The sequence below is a fragment of the Salmo salar genome, chromosome 04, assembly GCF_965601325.2.
Source record: "Salmo salar chromosome 04, fSalSal1, whole genome shotgun sequence".
In the NCBI taxonomy this organism is placed as follows: domain Eukaryota; kingdom Metazoa; phylum Chordata; class Actinopteri; order Salmoniformes; family Salmonidae; genus Salmo; species Salmo salar.
The window spans coordinates 77,341,738-77,366,042 of record NC_138294.1 but is presented as its reverse complement, the minus strand read 5'-3'; the positions used below and the strand labels follow the sequence as shown (position 1 = coordinate 77,366,042).

Sequence of the window (24,305 nt, the reverse complement as noted above, 5' to 3'; positions counted from 1 at the left end):
CTACTTTTAAACTCGGACAAAACAAAGATGCTTGTTCTAGGTCCCAAGAAACAAAGAGATCTTCTGTTGAATCTGACAATTAATCTGGATGGTTGTACAGTCGTCTCAAATAAAACTGTGAAGGACCTCGGCGTTACTCTGGACCCTGATCTCTCTTTTGAAGAACATATCAAGACTGTTTCAAGGACAGCTTTTTTCCATCTACGTAACATTGCAAAAATCTGAAACTTTCTGTCCAAAAATGACGCAGAAAAATTAATCCATGCTTTTGTTACTTCTAGGCTGGACTACTGCAATGCTCTACTTTCCGGCTACCCGGATAAAGCACTAAATAAACTTCAGTTAGTGCTAAATACGGCTGCTAGAATCCTGACTAGAACCAAAAAATTTGATCATATTACTCCAGTGCTAGCCTTCCTACACTGGCTTCCTGTTAAGGCAAGGGCTGATTTCAAGGTTTTACTGCTAACCTACAAAGCATTACATGGGCTTGCTCCTACCTATCTTTCCGATTTGGTCCTGCCGTACATACCTACACGTACGCTACGGTCACAAGACGCAGGCCTCCTAATTGTCCCTAGAATTTCTAAGCAAACGGCTGGAGGTAGGGCTTTCTCCTATAGAGCTCCATTTTCATGGAATGGTCTGCCTACCAATGTGAGAGACGCAGACTCAGTCTCAACCTTTAAGTCTTTACTGAAGACTTATCTCTTCAGTAGGTCCTATGATTAAGTATAGTCTGGCCCAGGAGTGTGAAGGTGAACGGAAAGGCTGGAGCAACGAACCGCCGTTGCTGTCTCTGCCTTGCCGGTTCCCCTCTTTCCACTGGGATTCTCTGCCTCTAACCCTTTTACAGGGGCTGAGTCACTGGCTTACTGGTGTTCTTTCATGCCGTCCATGGGAGGGGTGCGTCACTTGAGTGGGTTGAGTCACTGACGTGGTCTTCCTGTCTGGGTTGGCGCCCCCCCTTGGGTTGTGCCATGGCGGAGATCGTTGTGGGCTATACTCGGCCTTGTCTTAGGACGGTAAGTTGGTGGTTGGAGACATCCCTCTAGTGGTGTGGGGGCTGTGCTTTGGCAAAGTGGGTGGGGTTATATCCTGCCTGTTTGGCCCTGTCCGGGGGTATCATCGGATGGGGCCACAGTGTCTTCTGATCCCTCCTGTCTCAGCCTCCAGTATTTATGCTGCAGTAGTTTATGTGTCGGGGGGCTAGGGTCAGTCTGTTACATCTGGAGTATTTCTCTTGTCTTATCCGGTGTCCTGTGTGAATTTAAATATGCTCTCTCTAATTCTCTCTTTCTCTCTTTCTGTCTTTCTCTCGGAGGACCTGAGCCCTATTACCATGCCTCAGGACTACCTGGTATGATGACTCCTTGCTGTCCCCAGTCCACCTGGCCGTGCTGCTGCTCCAGTTTCAACTGTTCTGCCTGCGGCTATGGAACCCTGACCTGTTCACCGGACGTGCTTGTTGCACCCTCGACAACTACTATGATTATTATTATTTGACCATGCTGGTCATTTATGAACATTTTAACATTTTAACATCTTGACCATGTTCTGTTATAATATCCACCCTGCACAGCCAGAAGAGGACTGGCCACCCCTCATAGCCTGGTTCCTCTCTAGGTTTCTTCCTAGGTTTTTGGCCTTTCTAGGGAGTTTTTCCTAGGGAGTTTTTCCTAGCCACCGTGCTTCTTTCACATGCTTTGCTTGCTGTTTGGGGTTTTAGGCTGGGTTTCTGTACAGCACTTTGAGATATCAGCTGATGTACGAAGGGCTATATAAATACATTTGATTTGATTTGATGTAGATGTAGATGTCGTTTGTATGTGTATGTTTTGTATTGTCTAAAAATATCAAATAAAATCATACAAAAAAATGTAATGAAGAAAAATGACATGCTATTATTTTATTAATTTCCTTTACATTCTTCATTGTAACCACAATGTCACAAATAATTGAACAAACATAACATGATGTCACGGCTTTCTGAAGGATCAGACCAAAATACATTATTTTTTTGTATGATTTTATTTGATATTATTAGACAATACAAAACATACACATACAAACGACATCTACATCACACCTGCCCAGACCCACCTGCTCACACCCCCAACTCCAGCGCCTACATCGCTCTCTGCCACATGGCCTCAAACTGCCCCATTTTATTTCTCTCCATCGCCGACAAGATCGTTCGTTGTTCCACATATTTATTTATCCGTGAAACGTAATGCAATACACCAAATACTTGAAATAACAAGTATTTGTTATTTCCTGCGGGGAGCAGGAACAGGACACCCCGGACTGGGCAGGCGCACTGGAGGCCTGATGCGTGGGGCTGGCATAGGAGGCGCCAGACCAGTAACACGCACGTCAGGGCGAGTGCGTAGAGCAGGAACAGGATATACTGGGCCGTGGAGGTGCACTGGAGATCTCGAGCGTAGAGCTGGCACAACCCGTTCTGGCTGGATGCTCAACCTAGCTCGACTAATGCAGGGCGCGGGCACAGATCGCACCGGCCTGTGAGTGCGCCCTGACGACACAGTGCACATCACCGCATAACACGGTGCTTTCCCTGTTACTCGCTCCCCACGGTAAGCACGGGGTTGGCTCAGGTCTCCATCCTGACTCTGCCTAACGTCCCGTGTGCCTCTCGTGCTTCCTTCGGGGATGCCTCTCGTGCTTCCTTCGTTGGGCTAGCTCCTCGTAATGTCGCCGTTCCTCCCTCGCTGTCTCCACCTGCTTCCGTGGCAGGGTCTTGTCCCCTGCCATTACCTCCTCCCATGTCCAGGACGTCCTCCATTCTCTCCTTTCCCTGGCCCAGGATCCCTGCTCCTCCTGGGCACGCTGCTTGGTCCTTTTTTGGTGGGTGATTCTGTCACGGCTTTCTGAAGGATCAGACCAAAATGCAGCATGTTCGTAGTTCCACATATTTATTTATCCGTGAAACGTAATGCAATACACCAAATACTTGAAATAACAAAACAACAAACCGTGACGCAGAGAAAAAACCCACTACTCAAAATATAATCACCCACAAACACAGGTGGGACAAACATCAACATAAATATGACCTCCAATTGGAGGTAACGAGGATCAGCTGCCTCCAATTGGAGATCAACCCAAACAACACCAACATAGAAATACAAAACTAGAAACTGAACATAGAAATAGAAAAACAGACAAACACCTCCTGTCACGCCCTGACCTACTCTACCATAGAAAATAACAACTTACTATGGTCAGGATGTGAGACATGAGCAGATTAACTTGGTCGAAACGTTTCTTTATAAAAGACAATCAGAAAGAATGTTGGTACTAATTTATTTTGATCCAAAGCCACGAATGAGTGAGTCACTCAGCTTTATGCTGACAAATATAGCTTTATGCTGTGAAATAGCCTACTAAATAGGCCAAGCCTAAACAAATATACTAAATTGTAAAAAAAATAAAAATTAAATAAATTAATTAAATAAATTAAGTAGCTCAGGTCTTGAAAATATGGGAAACCTTTTTCCCCTCACTATCATCGCTGGACTCTCTTTCATTCAGTTTCTTCTTCACATCAGCAAAGAAGGACTCTGTGTTTCAGAAGCTCACGTTATATAGAAGGGCTATCAACTCTTTCTCACTGTGTTAAATAAAGCGAGTTTGTAATTTAGAATTATTTCTGTACTTTTCTAGAGGGAGTGAAACCAAAATGCCCACCTTGCCTATTTTTCGAAAATCGTCAGTCCACATGTCAAGTGTAATTGTGCCATTGTATTTACCCAAGTTCTCTCTCAACTTCGGGGACCACCCACCACCTTTTTGTTGTTGTTGCCTTATGCAGGACTCTAGTGCCAGAGAAGAAAGACTCTTGGACTGAAACATTCACACCTCCATTAATTTTCGAAAAGAGAGTACATTTGTGTCACAGTTTAGACTACCGATAGATCAGCGTTCTAACTCCCCCTTGTGATAGTGTGGTGCAATGACAGAATGATGCAATTTACCACAATCTGCCACCATCTACCACAAATGGTTGAAGCATAAGCTCAAAACTTTTCATTGAGGAATAACTGAATTTGCTATGTGAGGTTTATTTGATTGAATAGAAGTTTTGTAATGCTGAAGTTGTTACGAGTATACTGATATAAGTAGGTCACGTGACATCCCGGCAACTTTGATAAAAAACACTTTATATCAGAGTTGTCTCGAGATGGCTATGCATATTCATGACATGAGGCTAGTAGAATAGCATCTCTCGACAATGAATGCAGGCGGTTGATGTCAACAACCCTCATCAAATATTCTAAATATCGACTACAAAAATGAGATGTATCTATCAATCCAAAGAAAGAATAGGCCGGAGCTAGACAGCCTGCTGTGCTGCTTTGTCGACAACGACTACCATTGTTAGGGTGGAGAGACATGTATCTTGTTGGTATATCCATAATCTTTGATAAGTGAGAGTTCACCAGGAAGTGATGTCAATCTGACCTCTCACACTCTACTCTGCAGACAAAATGGAAGCCACAAGCTATTTCTGTCTCTTAATTTTTCGTGTTGATAAAGGTTTGCAATGTGCAAAGGTGCAATGTAAGTATAAAAATGTGAAATAACATTGTTAACTTCTTATGGCTTGGGGGCAGTATTTTGAGGTCTGGATGAGAAGCATGCCCAAAGTAAACTCCCTGTTACTCAGGCCCAGAAGCTAGGATATGCATATAATTGGTAGATTTGGATACAAAACACTAACAGTTTCCAAAACTGTTAAAATAATGTCTCTGAGTATAACAGAATTGACCTGGCAGGAGAAAACCTGAGGAAACTCCATCCAGGAAGTGGGATTTTTTGGGATGTGGGTATTTTCAATTAAATGCCTATAGAGTATCTAAAAGGTTAGGACCCAGATTGCAGTTCCTATGGCTTACAGTAGATGTCAACAGTCTTTAGACATTGTTTCAGGCTTGTTTTCTGAAAAATGAAGAAGAATGAGACCTTTCTGTCAGTGGACTGTAGAATCACGCAGTGCTGGTTTGCGCGCGTGACTGAGTGCGGGCCCTTCGTTGTTTTTCCTTTCTATTGAATACGTTATTGTCCGGTTTAAATATTATCAATTATTTAGACAATTGACAACCTGAGGATTAACTTCTTTGGGATAGGGGGCAGTATTTTCACGGCCGGATAAAAAACATACCCGATTTAATCTGGTTACTACTCCTGCCCAGAAACTAGAATATGCATATAATTAGTAGATTTGGATAGAAAACACTCTAAAGTTTCTACAACTGTTTGAATGGTATCTGTGAGTATAACAGAACTCATATGCCAGGCCAAAACCTGAGAAGATTCCATACAGGAAGTGCCCTGTCTGACAATTTGTTGTCCTTCTGTTGCATCTCTATCAAAAATACAGCATCTGTGCTGTAACATGACCTTTTCTAAGGCTTCCATTGACTCTCTAAAGCCGCCAGAAAGGGGAATGGGGAGTCTGCTGTCTCTGGGCAAAGAACAGCAGCAGAATTTGTAAGTGGTCAGCCTGGGGACAGTGAGACTGAGATGCGCGTTTACAAGACTACTCCATTTCTTTCTTTCAGCCTTTGAATGAATACAACGTTGCCCGGTTGGAATATTATCGCTATTTTACGAGTAAAATCGCATAAAAATTGATTTTAAACAGCGTTTGACATGCTTCTAAGTACGGTAATGGAATATTTTCCATTTTTTTGCCACGAAATGCGCTCGCGCGTCACGGTTTGGATAGTTACCTGAACGCATGAACAAAACGGCGGTATTTGGATATAACTATTATTTGGAACCAAAACAACATTTGTTGTTGAAGTAGAAGTCCTGGGAGTGCATTCTGATGAAGAACAGCAAAGGAAATCCAATTTTTCTAATATTAATTCTGAGTTTAGGTTGTCCCAAACTTGGTGGGTGTCAAATTAGCTAGCCGTGATGGCCGAGCTATGTACTCAGAATATTGCAAAATGTGCTTTCGCCGAAAAGCTATTTTAAAATCTGACACAGCGATTGCATAAAGGAGTTCTGTATCTATAATCCTTAAAATAATTGTTATGTATTTTGTCAACAGTTATCGTGAGTAATTTTGTAAATTCACCGGAAGTTTTCGGTGGGTATGCTAGTTCTGAACGTCACATGCTAATGTACAAAGCTGTTTTTTGATATAAATATGAACTTGATTGAACAAAACATGCATGTATTGTATAACATAATGTCCTAGGAGTGTCATCTGATGAAGATCATCAAAGGTTAGTGCTGCATTTAGCTGTATTTTGGGTATTTGTGATGCATGCTAGTTGCTTGGAAATGGCTGTGTGGTTTTTTGTGTCTATGTATTCTCCTAACATAATCTAATGTTTTGCTTTCGCTGTAAAGCCTTTTGGAAATCGGACAACGTGGTTCGATTCAGGAGAAGTGTATCTATAAAATGGTGTAAAATAGTCCTATGTTTGAGAACTTTGAATTATGACATTTTGTGGTTTTAAATTTGGCGCTCTGATTTGTCACTGGCTGTTGAATAGTGTGGGACGATTTCGTCCCACCTCCCCTAGTGAGGTTAATTATAAACATCGTTTGACATGTTTCGACAAACTTTACCGGTACTTTTAGGATGTATTCGTCTGCATGTTTTGACCGCCTTTGAGCCAGTGGATTACTGAACAAAACGCCCCAACAAAACGGAGTTTTTGGGATATAAAGAGGGACTTTATCAAACAAAACAAACATTTATTGTGTAGCTGGGACTCTTGTGACTGCAACCATATGAAGATCTTTAAAGGTAAGTAATTAATTTTATCGCTATTTCTGACTTTTGTAATTCGTTTACTTGGTTGTAAAATGTTTGTGTGCTTTTGTAAGCGGGGCGCTGTCCTCAGATAATCGCATGGTATGCTTCGCCGTAAAGCCTTTTAAAAATCGGACAAAGCGGCTGGATTAACAAGAAGTTAATCTTTAAGCCGATGTATAACACTTGTATTTTTTATGAATGTTTATTATGGCTATTTCTGTATTTTGAATTTGGCGCTCTGCAATTTCACCGGATGTTGTCGAGGTGGGTCGCTAGCGGAACTCCTGCGGCAGAAAGGTTAACTAAATCTTTCATACATTTGATCCTGATTTTGTAACGTTTATTGACCAAGTTGGAAAACATGTTGACATTGTGCCAGTGCGTAGATAACTAGCTAGCTATCTACATTAGTGAATGATGGGGAAATGCTAGCTAGCTTTACCACCACCCTGTGTTAGTATGTTTTAGTAACTAAAATAGTTATTGCTTTGAGTCTGAAATTAGGTATTTAATATGAATCTTTGTCAAATCCTTTAAAGAAAAGTCCAACTGAAAAATGTTATCCTGTCTCCTTATGTCTCCTGGTTAGTCTATTGTCTGAAGAGGTTGTTACATTGTAACTACAAAGTCATTAAAATGTCACTACACTTTACATTAAGTACACTGTAAATACTTGTAACAACATTGCAAATACAGAGTTGGTTGTTAAATAATTTTACATTGTAAGTACAAAATTACACATGGCCATCATATTTATTTATAATGTTAATCATGGAAAGAATGCAGCCAGCTACATTTCCTAATGTTTTGGTTGAAGTTAATCTTGCATTTTACCCTACACCAAGAAAAGTACTGGAGAAAATTACAATAGTTACTCATCAGTCAGAGAGTTGTCTGCTGATAGAATGCCAGTTTGTGAATTCTCATCCAAGTTGAGAAGTGCAACTGAAGCACAAAATGAGTCTGACGTCGAGCAGAAATTACAATAAGAAGCATTTTAGATCTGCGTTTTGAACAACACAGAATTCTGCGTTAACGTGACCCCTGCTGTCTGCAAAGGTTGTTACATTGTAACTAAATAGTAATTATAAAGGGTATACCTTACTGGGTTTCACTTTACATTAAGTTGCTTGCTCCTAGGTAGGTACATGATAATTACAAGTGTATCCTATGTAACTACATTGTTCTTACATTACACTTGATTCAGTATAGCCCTTGATCCAGGTCATAACATAGAAATAAACTAATTTAATATGACCAGTAGTTAATGACAGGGTGTGGCTTGTTACAATTGTTGTTACCAGGTCCTAGCCTATTTATCAAAACTGGTATTACATGATAGTTGGTGTTACATGATGATTCAATGATAGTGGCACCTTGTAGTTACATGTAACAAGGTCATACACTGAGTGTTCAAAACATTAAGAACACATTCCTAAGTTGGAGTTGCACCCCTTTTTCCCTCAGAACAGCCTTCATTTGTCAGGGCATGGACTACAAGGTGTCGAAAGCGTTCCACAGGGATGCTGGCCCATGTTGACACCTATGCTTTCCACAGTTGTGTTAAGTTGGCTGGATGTCCTTTGGGTGTTGGACCATTCTTGATACACAAGGGAAACTGTTGAGCGTGAAAACCCCAGCAGCGTTGCAGTTCTTGACACACTCAAACCGGGGGGGCCTGGCACCTACAACCATACCCAGTTCAAAGGCACTTAAATATTTAGTCATGCCCATTCACCCTCCGAATGGCACACACACACTCAATGACTCAATTGTCTCAAGGCTTAAAAATCCTTCCTGTCTCCTCCCTTTCATCTATACTGATTGAAGTGGATTTAAAAGGAGACATCAATAAGTCTATATCATGGAAAGAACAGGTGTTCCTAATGTTTTGTACTTTCAGTGTATTTTCAAATGTGTAATTACAAAAAAATTGTTACATAGTGGAACTAGAGAATGTGTAATAACATCAGTAGTTACACATTTGGAATAACCTTCAGCAAGTGAACCTTGTTCCAATTGTGTAATAACTGATTCCGCAACAACCCTATTACCATGTAATTATATAGTAAAACCTATGTAACTACTATGTTCTTAACAGTTATTACTGTGTTAGTTACATACATAGTTACATACAATATGGGCAACTTAATGTAAAGTGTTACCAAAAGGAGTAATGTAGAATGTAGAGATAAATAGAGATAGATAGGAAGACGGGTAAGGGAAAGACATAAGGGTGGGAGGAAAGGAAAGAGAGGAAGAGAGCGAGAAAGAAAGGTGCTATAATAGAGAGAGAAAGAGAGCTACACTGGAAGACGAGTAAGGTACAGAAAGAGAGATAGAGGCGAGAAGAAAAAAGAGAAACTGACAAAAGTCTTGCCCAAGAAAGTAAGAGATAGAGTGAGAAGAAAAGAGAAGCAGAAAAACTGAAAGGTAAGTAGCCCTGTTCGAGGAAGATAGCGAGAGAAAGTGGGAGGTAGACGAAGAGTGAGATTGGCAGAGGAGGAAAGATAAAGGCAAGCGAAAACGAAAAAGAAGCATAGATTTCAAAGCATTTATAAAGCCTTTATATGCATGACATAAAGAGTTAAAAAGCCCTACATATGTTTATATCCTCTTTTATACATGTTTTTATGTAGCGTTATGCAACATGGACTTAAAAAATGTGAACTCCCACGCTAATCATTCAAAATGTAACAAGTACTTTGGGTGTCAGGGAAAATGTATGGAGTAAAACATACATTCTTTTCTTTAGGAAATGATGTGACCAAATTTTTGGGGATTTGATTTGTTTTGAATGTAGTGAAGTAAAAGTAGTCAAAAAAATAAATAGTTAAGTACAGATACCACCAAAAACTACCTAAGTAGTACTTTCAAGTATTTTTACCTAAGTACTTTACACCACTGGTAATATATACATGTACAGTGATTCCTCAATTAAAAGTTTTGAGCTTATGCCGCAACGTTTGTGGTAGATGGTGGCAGATTGTGATAAATTTCGTCATTCTGTCATTGCACCACACTATCACAAGGGGGAGTTAGAACACTGATCTATCGGTAGTCTGAACTGTGGCACAAATTTACTATATTTTCACAAATTAAGGGAGGTGTGAATGTTTCAGTCGAGAGACTCTCTTCTCTGGCACTAGAGTCCTGCGTCAAGCCCCCAAAACAATTGTTGGCAGAGTTAAGAGAGAACTTGGGTAAATACAATGGTGCAATTACACTTGACAAATAGGCAAGGTGGGCTTTTGTTTTCTCTCCTTCTAAAAACATACAAAAATAATTGTAAATAACAAACTGGCTTTATTTACCACAATGTAAAAGAGTGATAGCCCCTCTATATAAAGTGAGTTTCTGAAACACGGAGTCCTTTGCTGATGTGAAGAAGAAACTGAATGAAAGAGAGTTCAGCGAGGATAGGGAGGGGGAAATGGTTGCCCATATTTTCAAAACCTGAGCTACTTCATTTATTTATGAAAGGCAATTCAATATTTTTGTTTAGGCTTTGCATATTTAGTGGGCTATTTCATAGCGTAAAGCTATATTTGTCAGCATAAAGCTGAGTCTCACTCATTCGTGCCTTTGGACCAAAATGAATGACTACCAACATGAGTTCTAATAGTTAGTTTTTTGTTGTTGTTTTTTCCCCCCAATTTCAATCTTGTCTCATCACTGGAAATCCCCAACGGGCTAGGGAGATGAAGGTTGAGTCCCGTGTCCTCCGAAACATGACCCGCCAAACTGCGTTTCTTAACACCAGCCGGCTTAACCCGGAAGCCAGCTGCACCAATGTGTCGGAGGAAACACCATTCACCTGATGACCGAGGTCAGCCTGCAGGCACCCGGCCCGCCACAAGGAGACGCAAGAGCGCGATAAGCCAAGAAAAGCCTCCCTGGCCAAACCCTCCCCTAACCCGGACAACGCTGGGCCAATTGCGCGCCTCCCTATGGGACTCCCGAACACGACTGGTTGTGAAACAGCCCTGGATCAAACGCGGGTCTGTAGTGACGCCTCTAGCTCTGCGATTCAGTGCCTTAGACCACTGCGCCACTGGGGAGGCCCCTGTTCTAATAGTCTTTAATAAAGAAATGTTTTGACCAAGTTAATCTGCTCATGTGTGTGTTCGATTATTTGTGACATTGTAAACGAAATAAATCAAATAAATCATATTCATGATGAATAATCACATGCGTGTTGCAAGCTTGTCATTTTTACTTATACATTTTTTTGTACAATTTTATTTGATATTTTTAGACAATAGAAAACATACACATACAAACGGCAACTACATCACACCGCCACATGGCCTCAAACTGCACCATTTGTTTCTCTCCGTCGCCCTCACGCACTTTCAACATTTGGATAATAAAGCATTTAAAGGCTGACATTGGTTGATTTTCTGTTTTTAACCTCTATGGGCTAGGTGGGATGCAAGCGTCCCACCCGTGGTGCACTCCATCAACAGCAGGTGCATTTCAAGAGCGGCAAATTTGAATCCAAATAAATGTCAAAATTCAAATTTTTAAAACATACAACTATTTTACACCCTTTGAAAGATAAACATCTCCTTAATCTAACCACGTTTTACGATTTCAAAAAGGTTTTACGGCGAAAGCATAAATTTAGAGTATGTTAGGACAGTACATTTACAAGAGTTGTGTGTAATGTTGTGCCAATTCAAAGACAGGCGTCACCAAAACCATAAAATCAGCTAAAATTATGCACTAACCTTTTACAATCTCCAACAGATGACACTCCTAGGACATTGTGTTAGACAATGCATGCATTTTTAGTTCTATCAAGTTCATATTTATATCCAAAAACAGCGTTTTACTGTGGCGTTGATGTTCAGGAAATCGTTTCCCTCCAATAACCGGCATTCAAGTCAGCACCACAAATTAAATAATTAAAATTAGAAAACATTGGTAAAATATTATATTGTCATTTAAAGAATTATAGATTTACATCTCTTGAACGCAATCAACTTGCCAGATTTAAAAATAACCTTACTGGGAAATCACACTTTGCAATAATCTGAGCACTGCGCCCAGAAAAATACGCGTTGCGATACAGACTAGCCGCCATGTTGGGGAGATCTAAAATCGAAAATACTATGTAAATAATCCATTACCTTTGATTCTCTTCATCAGATGTCACTTCCAGGTATCACAGGTCCATAACGAATGTAGTTTTGTTCAAAAAAGCTCATCATTTATGTCCAAAAATCTCTGTCTTGTTAGCACATGATCTAAGCCTGCCGGACTTCACTTCATGAACGAGGGGAAAAAATATATTTACGTTCGTTCAAACATGTCAAACGTTGTATAGCATAAATCATTAGGGCCTTTTTTAACCAGAACATGAATAATATTCAAGGTGGACGAATGCATTCTCTTTTATAATGTATTGGAACGAGGGTACCCAACATGAACTCGCGCGCCAGGTGTCTAATGGGCCATCATCGTTCCATGGCTCTTGTTCGGTCAGATCTCCCTCCAGAAGACTCAAAACACTTTGTAAAGGCTGGTGACATCTAGTGGAAGCAATAGGAAGTGCCAAAATATTCCTCAGCCCCTGTGTTTTTCAATGGGATAGGTTTAAAGGTAATACAACACATCAGGTATCCACTTCCTGTCAGAAAATGTGTCAGGGTTTTGCCTGCCAAATGAGTTCTGTTATACTCACAGACACCATTCAAACAGTTTTAGAAACTTTAGGGTGTTTTCTATCCATATATAATAAGTATATGCATATTCTAGTTACTGGGTAGGATTAGTAACCAGATTAAATCGGGTACATTTTTTTATCCAGCCGTGCAAATACTGCCCCCTAGCCCTAACAGGTTATTAAGTATACGTTTTTTCAAGATGATTGACAAGAAAAGTATTGTCCAACCCATAGGGTATCTCACTGCACCCTTATATGCCATGTCTTGAAGACGGATTAAAAGTTCATTTCCATTGTAATACTTCTGATAGACAAATTTATAACTCCACCAGTAACTTTTAGACTTCATAACATTCCCAGAAGGCATGGATTATTATAACCTAAAGAAAAATAAACCTGGTCGTCTAATTTAATTTACTGCAGGCCTAAGACCTTTATGTTTAAACTTCTTAGTTATAGGGGGCAGTATTCGGAAGTTTGGATGACTGAGGTGCCCAAAGTAAACTGCCTGTTACTCAGGCCCAGAAGCTAGGATATGCATACACATGGTAGTATTGGATAGAAAACACTCTAAAGTTTCTAAAACTGTTACAATAATGTATGTGAGTATAACAGAACTTATTTGGCAGGCAAAACACCAAGGACAATCCATCCAGGATTTTTTGTTGTTGTTGAGGTCATTGGATTTTCCAATGTTTTCTATGGGGCAGCCGAATTATTAAGACCCAGATTGCAGTTCCTATGGCTTCCACTAGATGTCAACAGTCTTTAGAAATTGTTCAATGTTTTGTTTTTTGAAAAATGAAAAAGTAGTCGTATTCTTTCTAAGTGTCACTCAGGTGGACTCTAGTCTTTTGGTGCGCATGAATGAGAGAGCGCTCCATGTATTTTTTTCTCCGGTATTGGAAACAGTTTATTCCATCTTAAATTTGATTGATTATTTACATTTTAGGGTACATGAGGTTGGATTAGAAATGTTGTTTGAAATATTTGGACCGAGTTTACAGGTAACTTATTAGATCCATTGTAGGCATGTTGGGTGAGTTGGAACGGGTTTATTTCTGAATCAAACACGCCAAATAAACTGAAATTTTTGAGATATAAAGAATGACTTTATCGAACAAAACAACCATTCATTGTGTAACTGAGACCTTTGGGAGTGCAAAAAGATGAAGATCTTCAAAGGTAAGCGATTTATTTTATTGCTATTTCTGACTTTCTTGATGCATCTGTTTGGTTGGAAAATGTTTTTCATGCTTTTGTATGCGGGGCGCTGTCCTCAGATAATCGCATGGTATGCTTTCGCCGTAAAGCCTTTTTGAAATCTGACAAAGCGGCTGGATTAACAAGAAGTTCAACTTTAAGCCGATGTATAACACTTGTATTTTTTTATGAATGTTTATTATGACTATTTCTGTATTTAGAATTTTGTCGCTCTGCAATTTCACTGGATGTTGTCGAGGTGGGTCGCTAGCGGAACGCCTGCGCCAGAATGGTTAAACTTCTGAATGAATGATTATATAGATCGAAGCCACCTCTTATTGAGTTCCAAGAGCCAATCCGGTAACCATAAAATAATTTACATTTATTTAGCCTAATGTTTTTTTTGACTACAGACAGAAGGCTATCTTTCCTGCCTTAATTATGCTGAAAAGAAACCATGCCATGAATTAAGATCAGATATATATTTTTGCAATGCGGCGCATTGATAACTGAAATAGTTTTTTTTACCTTTATTTAACTAGGAAAGTCAGTTAAGAACAAATTCTTACTTACAATGACGGCCTAGGAACAGTGGGTTAACTGCCTTGTTCAGGGGCGGAATGACAGATGTTTACCTTGTCAGCTCGGGGATTAGCTCTAGCAACCTTTTGGTTACTAGCCCAATGCTCAAACCACTAGGCTACCTGCCACCCCGGTTTAAAGAGCATTCTAATCTTAGACAACAAATAAATATAGTAAAACAATAACTTCAAACACAGTCCATTCATCACTGGATTTCTTCAAAATGCTGTGCAGGAAAAGGATATCATCCACCGTGCCTGGTCGCAGGCTCGAAGCTGGCTTCTCTATGAAATCACACATCCATCTGAAGGTGACGCTTTATCTTTTGGAACCACACAATTACCAGGTGGACAGTTGGCCTTTTGAAGCCATATAGGAAATCAACAAGATCCACAAGTGTTCTTTCACAGTAGCTGGCCTTATGTTATCTGCAGTTTTGAACTGCACTGTCCCACTCTGTGGTGGATAGCATCAACTCTTCATTTATGTAATGGGCTGTAAGGCATAAGTGTCCTATTTTTCAAAATCGTCAGTCCACATGTCAAGTGTAATTGCGCCATTGTATTTACCCAAGTTCTCTCTAAACTCCGGGACCATCCATCAGCTGATTTTTTTTGCTTGATGCAGGAGTCTAATGCGATGGGATAGAGACTGACTGAAACATTCACATCGTCATTAATTTACAAAAGGATCGTCTAATAGCTCGGTTAGGTGTGGAAAAATCCCCCAATTTGTGCCACAGTTTAGACTACCGATAGACGGTCAGTCGGAGTTGAGTCCAATCGTAAAGTGTAGCATAAAGGCCAAAAAAGGGCAAACTTGCAATGTATTCAATGCTTAAGTACTCTAAAATTGTACATTTCTAACTCAATATCAGAGACCAGATTTGCCCTAACGAAAAATGCATAAACCCCTACAAATATATGAATTTATTATAATCCACAGAATAATTCAAACAAAATTAGCTGTAGCGAGAGGAGAGACTGCATACTAAAGACAATCAGAAAGAATGTCTTTAACCCTGCATTAAAATATTACTTATTTGAACGAAAGCCAGGAATGAGTGAATCACTCAGCCCTATGCTGTTCCTGTTTCTGTTGCCTGTTTGATTCTATGATCACCAAGCCTCATGCAACCGCAAAATGTTGGATAAAGCAATTTCACAAATCTGGCAGTTTTTAAGCTTTGCTATGTTGTGTTAATTAGAACAGACTCTCTGGTATTACTTATACTTTATTTAGTATTGTTTACAGTCTTCCAAACTGGCAAATTAATTATATTGTAATCTAACAGCACCTGTTTGTCATGCAACACTATCCCTTGCACTTTTGACAATGACTTTACATGAGGCCTAATTCACATTATATGCCTAAAATACTTATATCCACTAGGCTAATAAATAATACAATTTTGCCTTTTGATTATTTAATTAACCTATATTATGTTATTTCAAGTTATCCCTTTGGAGCACATGCAAAAGTGATTTGGAGTTGTTGAACGGGAGTGACAAAATCTTTTGAATTGAATTTTGAATTTGAATGAACTGAATGATGAGGATGAAGAAGAAGAGATTGAGCTATTTAATATATGTGTTTTATTTATTACATTTACTTGTGGAATGTTACCGAATAGATAACAACAATATAAATAATAATCTGGTGGCATTGGTAGAGAGTCAGGCGGATAATGGAGTGAAAGTGCACTGTACTGTAAGTATGCAACAACGTAGCCTTTCCAATAAATTGGAATACAAAAGAAACCATTCACCCTTGATGGGCTATCAGCAGGACAATAGATTCTTGCCAAGTTTAGGGACTTTACAAGTATTTAATGGCATGTCACTTCACCTATCTCTTTGCATAGCCCACCACATGCACTGTTTTCTAACCACATCTGGATGGATTCCACAAGTAAATGTAATAAATTACTATGGGAATAAATATCACTGAATTACAGAAATATTGGAATAAAGTTGGCTAATGCAATTGAAGGCAACAAATTGTTGCTTACTGAAACACCCAAAGTCATCCAATAGTTATAATAGTATTTGAAGCAATAGCCTACCCGCATGTATTCAACTATTTCAGCACCGTTTCGCGCTGCTTTGAGACAAGCATGAAGACTGATCTTGATCAATAAATACGATTTTTATTTTCACTGAATCTCTGTTTGGGAGTTGGTTAGCCTACAATTAGGGTGTGGAAATGTTAGGATTATTTTGCTCTTCCCTCCCAGTCGCTTAGTAGCCTAGGCCTACTCCCAACCGGTCACATTATACAGCACCATATATTCCTAACGGAAACCCTGAGGCCTAAAATGCATTTTCGTTTTTCTTGGAATAGAGAAACCATAATATAAATCAATTTAATTAAGCTACATTTCTAACAGTATAAACAGCACAACAAATACAATAATAAATTATAATCAATCCCATACAGTCTGTTCTAACAAAAAATGTACAGCCAATATTAAAAACAGTCAAATGCATTCATGAATTCAATCGCTTTAGCCGACATGTTGCGGTTTATTCATTGTTTAATTATGCAAGGCTCCCTTTTTTATTTTGTTTCATAACTAAAATGCTTGACTGTATTTAAGGACATGGATGGCTTGTATGCTGTGTGATGACATGCACAAATTAATGAATGATTGATTGATATACTGTATATTGAAGTAGGCTTTTATGCCAATAAGTAAGTTACGCTAAAACAGCGACATTCAATAACTAACATTCTAACATTCTTAGGCCTACAGCTGCATGTCATTTCACTAACTTAGCTTCTCAAAGACGCCCTCTGGTGGTCGAACTAGCATTAATGGCAGCAATGGCTGACAGTAAAATACTATTACGTCATGCACTCCCAACATGCTATACCATTCCGCAGCACCCCGCAAGCTGTGCTGCGGTATGCAATGGAGGCTGCTGAGGGGAGGATGGCTTATAATAACGGCTGAAATGGAGTCAATGGAGAGGTATCAACCATATGAAAACCATATGTTTGATACCATTCCATTAACTCCATTCCAGACATTATTATGAGTCGTCCTCCTTGATAAATGCCACATTATCACCATTCTAAGTAAAGTGATAGCATAATAAGTAAGGGGCTTTCCTACCTGAGAGGTCCCTGTTGACTCCCAGGGCCATGCCATCTCGGAGCCAGAGCACCATGCCGTGGTATCCAGGGATGGAGCAGGGCAGGGTCACTGGCTGACCCGCCACCACCACCAGGTCTGTGGGCTGCTGGGTAAACACCGCACTGGCCCCTGAAACAGAGAAAAAGGGTATAATGTCAACATAGTTTCCATATCATTTCATTTTGTACAGACACATTTAGTGATATATGCCATTAAACCACAAGAGTCTACGTCCTGTCTACTAAGCTAAATTGAATTGTTTTAAGAACATCCTACGAAGGATAATTTTTGAATTTTAAGCCCTTGAAGTATCTAAAAAATATATAAAACAAATACTTGAGGAAACGTTTGGCCTTACTACTATTAGCTCATTGAATAACCGACTCACTACATGGAACAACAGATAGTCCCCCCCCCCAAAAAGTGTTTATCTTATATCTGAGAGATATAAGAAAAATCAGTATATGGACACCCCTTCAAATGAGTGGATTTGGCTATTTCAGCCACACCCGTTGCTGGCAGGTGTATTAAATCGAGCATACAGCCATGCAGTCTCCAAAGAAAACATTGGCAGTAGAACGCCCTTACTGAAGAGCTCAATGACTTTCAACGTGGCACTGTCATAGGATGCCACCTTTCCAACAAGACCACATTTCTGCCCTGCTAGAGCTGCCCCGGTCAACTGTAAGTGCTGTTATTGTGAAGTGGAAATGTCTAGGAGCAACAACGGCTCAACCACGAAGTGGTAGGCCACACAAGCTCTCAGAACGGGACTGCTGAGTGCTGAAGCACGTAGAGCGTAAAAATCATCTGTCCTCGTATGCAACACTCACTACTGAGTTCCAAACTGCTTCTGGAAGCAACGTCAGCACAATAACTGTTCATTGGTAGTGTCAGGAAATGTTTTTCCATAGCTGAGCAGCAACACACAAGCCTAAGATGACCATGCTCAATGCCAAGTGTTGGCTGGAGTGGTGTAAAATTTACCGCCTTTGGACTCTGGATCAGTGGAAACGCGTTCTCTGGAGTGATAAATCACGCTTCATCATCTGGCAGTCCGACGGACGAATCTGGATTTGGCAGATACCAGGAGAATGCTACCTGCTCCAATGCAAAGAGCCAACTGTAACGTTTGGTGCAGGAGGAATAATGGTCTGGGGCTGATGTTCATGGTGCGCGCTAGGACCGTTAGTTCCAGTGAAGGGAAATCTTAATGCTACAGCATACAATGACATTCTAAACAATACTGTGCTTCCAACATTGTGGCAACAGTTTGGGGAATGCCCTTTCCTGATTCAGCGAGGTCAATACAGAAATGGTTTGTCGGGATCGGTGTGGAAGAACTTGATTGGCCTGCACAGAGCCCTGACCTCAACACCATTGAACACCTTTGGGATGAATTGGTTCGCCGACTGCGAGCCAGCCCTAATCGCCCAACATCAGTGCCCGACCTCGCTAATGCTCTTGTGGCTGAATGGAAGTAAGTCCCTGCAGCAATGTTCCAACTTTTAGTGGAAAGCCTTCCCAGAAGAGTGGAGGCTGTTATAGCAGAAAAGGGGAGACCAACTCCATATTAATGCCCATGATTTTGGAATGAAATGTTCGAAGAGAAGGTGTCCACATACTTTTGGTCATGTTTTGTACTTCCATAAATTGTTTCGACTGGTACCGGGGGACATTCAGATGAGTCTTGTGAGGCCGATAGGCGTCCTTTACATAAAGGGGTCATATTAGTGTGTAGCCCAAACTGTTTGTATGCTACAGACAGAAGTTGGCTGATCGGTCCTCCCGAGTGGCGCAGTGGTCTAAGGCACTGCATCGCAGTTGTAGCTGTGCCACTAGAGATCCTGGTTTGAGTCCAGCTGGCCGCTACCGGGAGACCCATGGGGCAGCGCACAATTGGCCCATCGTCGTCCGGGTTAGGGGAGGGTTTAGCCTGCTCTAGCGACTCCTGTGGCGGGCTGGGCGCATGCATGCTGACACAGTCGCCAGGTGTACAGTATTTCCTCCGACACATTGGTGTGGCTGGCTTCCGGGTTTAGCGGGCATTGTGTCAAGAAGTAGTGCGGCTTGGTTGGGTCGTGTTTTGGAGGACGCATGGCTCTCGAACTTTGTCTCTCCCGAGTCCGTACGGGAGTTGCTGCGATGAGACAAGACTGTAACTACCAATTGGATACCACCAAATTGGGAAGAAAAAGTTAAAAAAAAAGTTTTTTTTAATAAATTAGTTGGCAGATTGGCTGTACAGACTTCAGATGAGTCCCAAGATGCTTGTGGGGGTCAAAACGGAGAACATTGTCATGTTCATGACAGTCTCATCTTTCCCTAGAGGGGTCATAATCGTTTGTAGGCAACAAAAATTTTGTGAGAAGACCAATTGTCGGAATGTCTCATGGTCTGACAAACACCGTTCTAGCTCTGTCACCGTTCACCTTAGATGTGGAAGTATTACGTAGGTGGATGCGATGGATTGAGACGCATTCAATGCAAAAAACTGTTCTCTGTCTTAAACTGACAGATTTTATGGGGATTGTTTTATTATGCTAATTTGATTTCAGCATGTCACATACATCAACCTCAGGGGGTTAAAGCTGACGCTCTTATCCATTTTTGTATGGGTGGCCCCAGCAAGTATCAAACCCACAACCTTGGCATTGCAGGCGCAATGCTCTGCCAACTGAGCCACGGTTGCCTGGTGAGCAACTGCGCTGCTTCCAAGGGGGTAGATGTTAGATTGATGAAGCGCTTGTTAGATATTTTTTTCCTGAGTGCAACAATGAATCCTAATACTAATGTTGCCACAGAAGCCCAGTGAAAATAAGCATACAGAAGCTATGGATGGAAGCAAGTCCGCGGACCATGCACCACTACAGAAAAGCAAAAGATAAAGCTCTAATGATGTAGCAATGAACTATTGACTTAACTGAGCTATGTTCAACAGAGAACTGGACAGAATACAAACAAACGGTAATTACCAATCATTTCTGTTAAATGGGGCAAGGAGAGGGAGAGGGAATGTAGCTGTTAGTGAAGGTATAAACAAACAAGAAATTGAACGGGCTGAACAGAGATGAAGGACAGGATGAAGAAAAACTAATCCAACAGTTGAAAGTCCTGCTGAGACGGAGGCTGTCCAAATATGGACAATTGCACAGGTGACTATGCAGTGTGTTAGTTAGATAGCGTCCATGGATGGTTGAATTAATGGGGATTGGCTCGCATAGCGAAAAAATGCACAGGATATGGTGCTGGCATTCGGCCACATCATCCCACATTCATAAATACATTTTCACATGGAAATATTCACACTTAACTTTCATTGCCTGCCATTTATGTTGACGTAAGGCTTACGGTAATGATGACACCAGATATTAGGAGAGCATTTCTATTAACATCACAATTACCTTTTTAATTGCAAATGAATTACAGGAACCATCAAATCAAAAATGATCCCATGTAGCTATTCAACTTGATCTGTCTTTACTCTCATTCATTCCCATCTCAACCCTCATTGCAACAAATGACTGCAATGTCTTTCTATTGCTGGCAGCAGAGATGATTAGACATATCCGGCTATAGATTCTCTTGCAGCACACAGTGGTTATCTACTGTAATGTACACAGTATAGGTCAAGCACCGTGTCTGTCTGAGAGAAACAGTCACACACCCATGTGTGTGGTGTGTGTGTGTGTGTGTGTGTGTGTGTGTGTGTGTGTGTGTGTGTGTGTGTGTGTGTGTGTGTGTACAGTGAGGGAAAAAAGTATTTGATCCCCTGCTGATTTTGTGCGTTTGCCCACTGACAAAGAAATGACCAGTCTATCATTTTAATAGTAGGTTTATTTGAACAGTGAGAGACAGAATAACAACAAAAAAATCCAGAAAAATGCATGTCAAAAATGTTATAAAATGATTTGCATTTTAATGAGGGAAATAAGTATTTGTCCCCCCCTCTCAATCAGAAAGATTTCTGGCTCCCAGGTGTCTTTTATACAGGTAACGAGCTGAGATTAGGATCACACTCTTAAAGGGAGTGCTCCTAACCGCAGCTTGTTACCTGTATAAAAGACACCTGTCCACAGAAGCAATCAATCAATCAGATTCCAAACTCTCCACCATGGCCAAGACCAAAGAGCTCTCCAAGGATGTCAGGGACAAGATTGTAGACCTACACAAGGCTGGAATGGGCTACAAGACCATCGCCAAGCAGCTTGGTGAGAAGGTGACAACAGTTGGTGCGATTATTCGCAAATGGAAGAAACACAAAAGAACTGTCAATCTCCCTCGGCCTGGGGCTCCATGCAAGATCTCACCTCGTGGAGTTGCAATGATCATGAGAACAGTGAGGAATCAGCCCAGAACTACACGGGAGGATCTTGTCAATGATCTCAAGGCAGCTGGGACCATAGTCACCAAGAAAACAATTGGTAACACTACGCCGTGAAGGACTGAAATCCTGCAGTGCCCGCAAGGTCCCCCTGCTCAAGAAAGCACATATACATGCCCGTCTGAAGTTTGAATCATTCAGATGTTCATTGGCAGAGGACAACTGGGTGAAAGTGTTGTGGTCAGATGAGACCAAAATGGAGCTCTTTGGCATCAACTCAGCTCGCCGTGTTTGGAGGAGGAGGAATGCTGCGTATGACCCCAAGAACACCATCCCCACCATCAAACATGGAGGTGGAAACATTATGCTTTGGGGGTGTTTTTCTGCTAAGGGGACAGGACAACTTCACCGCATCAAAGGGGCGATGGACGGGGCCATGTACCGTCAAATCTTGGGTGAGAACCTCCTTCCCTCAGCCAGGGCATTGAAAATGGGTCGTGGGTGGGTATTCCAGCATGACAATGACCCAAAACACACGGCCAAGGCAACAAAGGAGTGGTTCAAGAAGAAGCACATTAAGGTCCTGGAGTGGCCTAGCCAGTCTCCAGACCTTAATCCCATAGAAAATCTGTGGAGGGAGCTGAAGGTTCAAGTTGCCAAACGTCAGCCTCAAAACCTTAATGACTTGGAGAAGATCTGCAAAGAGGAGTGGGACAAAATCCCTCTTGAGATGTGTGCAGACCTGGTTGCCAATTACAAGAAACGTCTGACCTATGTGATTGCCAACAAGGGTTTTGCCACCAAGTACTAAGTCATGTTTTGCAGAGGGGTCAAATACTTATTTCCCGCATTAAAATGCAAATCAATTTATAACATTTTTGACATGCATTTTATTTTATTTTTTTTTGTTATTCTGTCTCTCACTGTTCAAATAAACCTACCATTAAAATTATAGACTGATCATTTCTTTGTCAGTGGGCAAACGTACAAAATCAGCAGGGGATCAAATCCTTTTTTTCCTTACTGTACAATTAGTGGAATCAACACTGAAGTATGGACTGGTGCATTGCTGACAGCAGCTAACCTCATTTAGAGAACGCATCTTGAAAGGGTGTGAATATTGTGAGACAGGGTTCTCCGGAGGAGGGTTCGGTACAAGGTACGTGCAGGACAAAGCCGGCTTTTATATAGTTTTGTAGGAGGAAAACTTGAATGTCTTACTATAGCAAATAACACATGTTCAAGATCTTGCTGAATTGGCTTTCTACTATATCAACATCTCCAGTACACTGTATCCAAACATTTTATACAGGAAAATCCTTTAGCTCTTTACTTCCTATAATGCAAAAAAAAGGGGGAAAGCAGACGACATGAACCAAATATTTACTTCTGCTCTCTCTGGAGACATACTTGGTCGATTTCTGTCTTTTAATTCAATAAGCTGCGGCTTTATGAGATGTGCCTTTCATACACATCATCCAGCCATTGATTAGATGAATCTCCAAAGAGAACAGACACAGCAAACAGAAGAACTGCTGTGCTATATTAGCGTGGTAGAGAGGATTATATGTCCCAAATGGCACTCTATTTTCTATATACTGCACTACTTTTGACCAGGCCCATAGGGCTCTGAAGGGGAATAGGGTGCCATTTGAGAGGCAGACATAGTCTTGTCTTGTCTACAGGCTTCCTTATTATACCTCCATTTTGACAGTTACAGCTCATAAGGTGTCTACTTTGTATCTATTGTTTCTATGGCAACCTGTATTTCTATCTTATATCTGATGTTATTAAGTGCTCTTGCTGAACAGCTGTTGTAATATGTGCTTATTACTTTACGTAAAAAGTGACCAGTATTTTTGTATTTTATATACGATTATTTATCTACCAGTCATCACATGGTCCAGATCCAGACAGTTGCAAGATGGATGGCATGTTGAATATCGATCAGGCTGATGAGTCATGATGCCTTTCTCCTCAGACAATCCAACATTTTCTCAGTCCATTAGTGGAATCAACATTGTGTTACATGAGGCATTGCTGGTGCTCTTAAGGGGCACATTTGTTTCGTTCATGCAGGCAAGGTAGCAGCCTTTCACAGATTTAGACAGGACTTGATATCTTGGCGAAATCACTGCCAACATCATCTTCAGGTAAGCAAAGGGCGACAGTGTCAGGTAGTAAAAAATACTGTGACGTTCCGTGGGTGAAAGCACTGTTGACTTGAGAAGGGGACCTATTTGTTTGACTCTTGGGTTTTTACGTCATTCCGTTCATAAAATGTGCCTCCTCTGCAGGTACGTGTATGCTCATCTTGATTTTTATTAACTACAAAAATGAACATACAAAATAACAAAACGAAACGAACGAACAACTACAAACAGTCTGGTAAAGCATACGGCTTACACACAGAACAATCACCCACCAATAACACATACAAACACACCCTAATATATGGGACTCTCAATCAAAGGCAGATAGACAACACCTGCCTTCAACTGAGAGTCCCAACCCCAATCAACCAAACATAGAAACACACACACTAGACTAACCATAGAATTAACTAAACATAAACCAAAACCCGGAA

The 24,305-nt window shown here is 40.8% G+C and overlaps 1 protein-coding gene across 1 annotated transcript in view; it reads right to left on the bottom strand.

The window, feature by feature from the left end:
- Nucleotides 1–24,305, bottom strand: part of kirrel3a (kirre like nephrin family adhesion molecule 3a) — a 281,100-nt gene that overhangs the window by 112,972 nt on the left and 143,823 nt on the right. The window contains exon 2 of the mRNA XM_014197820.3: nt 17,374–17,523. Within this exon, the coding sequence (XP_014053295.1) occupies nt 17,374–17,523 (150 nt within the window). The remainder of the gene's footprint in view (nt 1–17,373; nt 17,524–24,305) is intronic.